At 43.5% G+C, this 5,740-nt stretch overlaps 1 protein-coding gene across 1 annotated transcript; it reads right to left on the minus strand.

Annotated features, from left to right (window-relative positions):
* Positions 1-2,585: 2,585 nt before the first annotated feature.
* On the minus strand, positions 2,586-5,428 carry LOC102199761 (P2Y purinoceptor 1-like). Its single transcript, XM_013912892.1, has 3 exons — positions 4,562-5,428; positions 4,101-4,256; positions 2,586-2,798 (listed from the first exon to the last, which is right to left on the minus strand). Exons 1-3 carry the CDS (start codon positions 5,426-5,428, stop codon positions 2,586-2,588), a joined length of 1,236 nt encoding a protein of 411 aa, XP_013768346.1.
* Positions 5,429-5,740: the final 312 nt, after the last annotated feature.

The raw sequence follows: 5,740 nt of genomic DNA on the forward strand, positions 1-5,740 counted from the left end.
AATGCAAATAGAAATGGTACATTTCTGAAAATTATGCACAAGTTTTTCAAACAAAGTTATATGGTACTATTTACCTAAAATGCAGCCATGGCCTCAGGAGTTTTTTATATAACCATTTAAAACTATTTACAAAACAATCAGGTGTTTTGCATCAAATAAGAATTTGTGTCCACTATAAGACAGAGGAGAACACCACAGGCCTAAACCCTGCAGGTCTGACAACAGGAGGTGTGTCAGTCCTGTTTTCCATGTGGAGACGGTGTTTACACCAGAATCTGCCATTGGTGGCTTTTTTGGAGCAAATGTGACATTCACTTGTATAACTGACACACAAAACAAAACATTGACAACACAACACGCTAACTATAGCCTCCAAACACGCTACACGTCACTAATGTCTCACATGTGAAAACTCGCTCTCTCTCTTTCTTTCACTCACTCGCTTTCTCTCACGGGCATCACTCCTAAAACTTCCCCCTCTTCCTAAACAACCAAGTCCCACATGTTGCCATATCATTTTTTGATTGGTTGAAATGGCACACTTTAACACCAAAAGGGAAGGGGTGTTTTTTCGTTTTCCACTCGCCAGCGGAGAGTATTTGCTAGCGCTGTCCTTAGAAAACACCGTTTTTACCATTTCTTCCCGCTGTAAACACCACTGTTTTGTTCAGAAAAAAAACATTGCATGTATTTTTTATCATAACTCTGCTTTTACATGGCCTATCGACACAATTTAAAGACTGGTATATAGTCTGACCCAAGGTTATATGGAGTCTCTGAGTCGCTGCATCTTGTAGCTGTTTCGTCTTAAATTGGTCATGTGATCTTGACGTGCCGGCGCATCCGTCGACCCCAGAGGGTTAATGTCTTTATTCTGGATCAGTTTCTTATTACTGTCTCTCACACCTTGCTGGTATATATCTTCAGGCCACCAAGGCCTCCACAGTCCCTGGGTGCAAATAGCTCCCGTTTTAATATTGTCCATATCAGCTTGTCTGACTGTGGGTTGTCCTAACACGTCGTATGTCAGCAGTTTGGACTGTTGTCACTCTCTCTTGGGGTGTTTGAGGACAGGTGACAACCCTTGTTCACTGCTCGAGTCACTGTTTCCTTGCTCATCTTGTTGTTCATCTGATATTTGCTCATCTTGTGACTTCTGTTGGTTGTAATGTTGCTCTATTGTCTGCAACTCAGGTTCGTGTACCTTTCTGTTGTCCTGTAAGAAAGGGACAACAGGAAGGGGATTACATGAAGAGACAGAAAGATGTGAGGAAGTCTACATCTACAGAAGCGGTTTGAGGCTTTCCCAGTTGTTGTTCACCCACCTCAGATTTCAGGGTTTGAGGGATAATGCTGGTGGTACTATTTTGCTGTGGAAACCTTCAGACAACCTCACCCTCATCTTCACTCTCTATGTCCTTGTCTTGCTGTAGTAGATGTTGTTGAACTTCTCCCCCCCTTTTTGTCTTAGGCTTTTACATCTTTTGTTTTGCTCCTGTCTGTGTGGTTTTTCTACAGGTAGGCTGTCACATGCAAGCAACAGGTTCCTGTGTACTGTGCGGCTTTTCCCTCCCCTCTCTGGCTTGATCTCATAAACTGGGATGTCAGGGCTTTTTTGACTCACCACCACATATACTGTGTCCTCCCAGTGTGACTGAAGCTTGCCTGGGCCTCCTTGCTTTTTGAGGCTGTGGAGCAGGACACTGTTCCCTGGGTGATGTTGAGCTCCATAGATCTGACGGTTTATCTCTTGAAGCTTCTTTCTGGACTGCCATTGATGCAGTCTCATAGGCCTCCTTCATTCGGGGTTGCCATTTTGTCACATACTCCACGTAGCTTAATTGCTGTTCCTGTGAAGGCAAGTTGAACAAGATGTCTAAAGGAAGTCTCGGAGTACGGCCAAACAACAAAGAGTACAGGAAAAATCCGAGTGCAGTTGTAGGCGTGCACTACTTTTGCCAGTGACTACTTCCAGTCTGCCTTTTCAAGGTTAGTTAGTGTTCTCAACATGGACAATAAAGTTCTGTTGAAATGCTCCACTTGCCCATCCTTGTGGATGATATGGGGTGGTGTGAGAGCCATGCAGACCACAGACTTTTTTGCAGCTGAGAAAACATGTGATTCTCAAATCCCCTGCCCATGTCATGGTGGATTCGTGCTGGGAAAGCAAAGTTCAGAGCAAAATGATTGAAGACCTTATCCATATATACTATAGGACCTATAGTAGGACAGGAATTCTAGGACCCAACTCAGTTCCCCCACTGTGGATGGTGGTTTGTTTCTGAGAGCTTGTAGAGAACTATTTCCACTGTGTCCATGGTATATCCCTCTTCAGACACCATCAGACCAAGGAAACATACCTTTCTCTTGAAAATGTCACATTTCTGTAGGCTGAGTTTGATACCATGTTTTTGGTATCTCTGTAGGACAGCTCTGATGTGTTCAAGATTAGTATCAAATGAAGGAGAGTGGACAAGGTTGTCGTCCAAATATGGCTGACAGATTACATCCCGCAGGCCCCTTAAACAGTCCTCCATGCTCTGCTGAACTCTGCGGGGGCTGAGCTGAGGCCAAAGGGTATGCAGTTACACTGGTATAAGCCCCAAGGTGTGATGAAGGCTGTCAGGGTCCAGGAACCCCTGATGGTATGCTTTCCCCTGATCCAGAACAGAGAACCATGAGCTGCCATGAAGGGAATCTAGCATGTCCTGAATTCTGGGGATTGGGTGCGTGTCTGGTACTGACTTCCGGTTGAATTCCCTGTAATCACAGCACAATCTCAGTTCACCTGACTTTTTCTGAACGCAGACAATTGGAGATGAGTAGGGTGACCTGGACTCTGAAATCCATCCATGGTTCAGCAGATCTTGAAGATAGTCTTTGACCTCTTGGTGCAGAGGTTTTGGCATGGATATGTAGGTCTTTTGAACAGGTGTTGTGTCATGCAATGTGATGTGCATGTTTAAACTGGGGATGCACCCAACATCTTTATCATCATAAGCAAAAGCATGACATTCCTCTCTTAACAGCTGTCTCACAGTTTGTTGTTCATTTTTACTGAGATGGTCCATCTTAACTGGAGGGTCCCACTGAGGTGGCTTATGGCTGGAGGAGGATGTGTTAATATCCTCATTTACCTGTGTAGGAGACTGTGAAGAAATCTGCTCCACCGAGTCTTGCGTCTTTTCAGGGGTGATGGGGTACACTGCTTTTATTTCTTCCAGATGTCTTAGAACAGTGTGAGGAATTAAGTTGGCATCCCCTTTATTGGTATTAACTATCGCAACTGGGTTATACACTGCCCTGACCTCCGTTATTGTGACCAGTCCCTCTTGCATGACAAGACCCTCAGGCAACTGTGATGGTTCATTTGGGACAAACAACAGACTCTGTCCTGAAAACTGCGCTCCAATATGTGCACGGACATATGTAGTGGTAATCTGTTCAGCAGCCAGACATCGTCCTCTCTTTCCTGCCAGTACTGTGCCCAAACTTTGGCTTTGGTCTGGTGACTGCAATAGTTTTAGCACTGATTTAGCAGTGTTTACCAATACTGAGCTGATTTTTTGAATGTTGCGTGATCTTGGTTGACACTTGCCCCATTTACGCACAACTTCCTCTATTACATTAAATCCAGTAATGGGCAGTTGAGCAACACTCGGGTCACTGGATACAAGCATTGGAGCTAGAAGACAATTTTCAGGGTTACAGTCCAAATAGAATTCTGTCTCTATTCACCCATCATATGGGATTTCATTAGCTGCTAAAGCGACAAGAGGTTCTGTTCCCAAAAGCTCAGCAAGTGGCCTGACAGTGCTGTGTGGTAGGTGTTGTTTTTGCCACTCATTCTTAATAAGACTTGCCTGAGCTCCGGTGTCCCACAGGGCCTCTACTGGTACCTTATCCAGGTGACACTGAACTGTACATCTTTTCCCAGTGAGACTGATGAGCTTGGTTTGCTGTTATCAGTGTATATAACCATTAGATGTGTCGCTTGTCAATTTGTTGCTGTTTGACTCTTTGGGGGCAGTTTCAGTGTGTGTAGAGTCATTTTGTGGTGCTTGTTCATGTGAGATGTTTTGCACAGAGACGGGATTTACCTGGGACCTGGATGATGAGTGGGCTACTGTGGGTTGTAGCTCAGTAGCCCGCTCCTGTTTCCTGTATACACCCTCGAGACAGGTGACGCTCCTGAACACAACGGTAACAGTGTCTACAGAGGTCACCAAGCTGAGCCTCTCTGCACATTTGACAACCTCTTGCACGAACACATAAGGAACACATCTGAGACTTGTTCTTGATGCCCAAAATACTCATGGGTGCCGCACTGACTTAGTCAAAACCAGTGAAATTTTGTACAGTGGGATTACAATTACAACAAAGATGCATGCGTGTAGAGCTGGTTTATTTAAAACATTTTTAAGATTTCTAACATATGGCAAACTTGTTAAACTTTATCAGACTGTGTCACAGGGATTCTGCCACTCCTTGATTTCGGCCAATTAAAGATCTGGCGAGTTCGCTGGAGCAGCTGTTGGAATCGAGTAGGGAAATCCTTTACATGGAGGTAAACCAGGGGAGTCAAAACACTGTTCAAACACACAATTCCACGACTTATTTGATGAGCCCCAAAGACTCCCTCATCCCAATCTGGACATTCCCCTTGTTTTGACAAAACTCTTGAATAAAGGCTGAGGTTCTTGAAAATATGATAGGGGATGTAACAAACCGAGAAGAGAAGGCACAAGATGAATAACAACTTTAAAACTCGTTTTTTCACCACCTCCTTTATGGTATTTGCATGACAGAGAACAAGAGTCACATGTCCATAGCAGCCAAGTAAAATAAGGAGTGGCATAACAAACCCAGTCAATGTCCAACCCACACTGTATTTCAGATAATCCTCCACATACTCGTTAGAGGTGGTATGGTAGCATTCTTCAGTTTTATTTGGTGAGATTTTGGAGAAGAAGATATCTGGAAGACTTTGAGCAATCACCAACAGCCAAACCACAACTGAGATAGCCACAGAGTGAGTCACAGTTATTCTCCCCATCATCCTCATTGGATGGACAATAGCCAGGTACCTGTACACACTTATACAGGTGAGGAATCCAATGCTGCCGTATAAATTCAGGTTGAAGCAGAATCTTGTGATCTTGCAGAAGGCATCTCCAAAGATCCATTTACTGTCCATAAAGTAGTACGCTGACAAAAATGGGAGTGTTAGCAGGAATAAAAAATTAGCAACTCCAAGGTTCAGAAGGAACAGATTAATGTGTCGAAGTTTCTTCTTTTTCTGCAGCAGAGACTTTAGTCCCAATCCATTTCCTCCCAGACCAACAATCATAACAAAGGCATAAATGGCAGGTAGAATTTTGTGTTCATGGAGTTTTAAGTTGCCTGAAGTACAGGATCTGTTATTCATTGTGCTTCTAAAGTAAAGTCTGCACAATCTTCCCCCTTCATGGAGAGTTATATGTCATAAAGTGAAAGAAAACACACCCTTTTTTATTTTTTTACAATTTATACGTCATGTTCAACCTTGAAACCCTACACACTGAAGCATAAGACTGAGATCTAAAGTAAATGCAACACGTCTAATAGATATGTATGCAATCTTAATCTTGCCTTTGGGCATTGTTTGGAATGTGAAAGTTATGAATTAAAGTTGCTACTACCCTTTGTCTAGAATTGTAACAGGCTGCGAGCACATTAGGAAACTCAGGTGTTTAAACCT

The sequence above is a fragment of the Pundamilia nyererei genome, unplaced genomic scaffold, assembly GCF_000239375.1.
Source record: "Pundamilia nyererei isolate P.nyererei 1_Seehausen unplaced genomic scaffold, PunNye1.0 scaffold00106, whole genome shotgun sequence".
NCBI lineage: Eukaryota > Metazoa > Chordata > Actinopteri > Cichliformes > Cichlidae > Pundamilia > Pundamilia nyererei.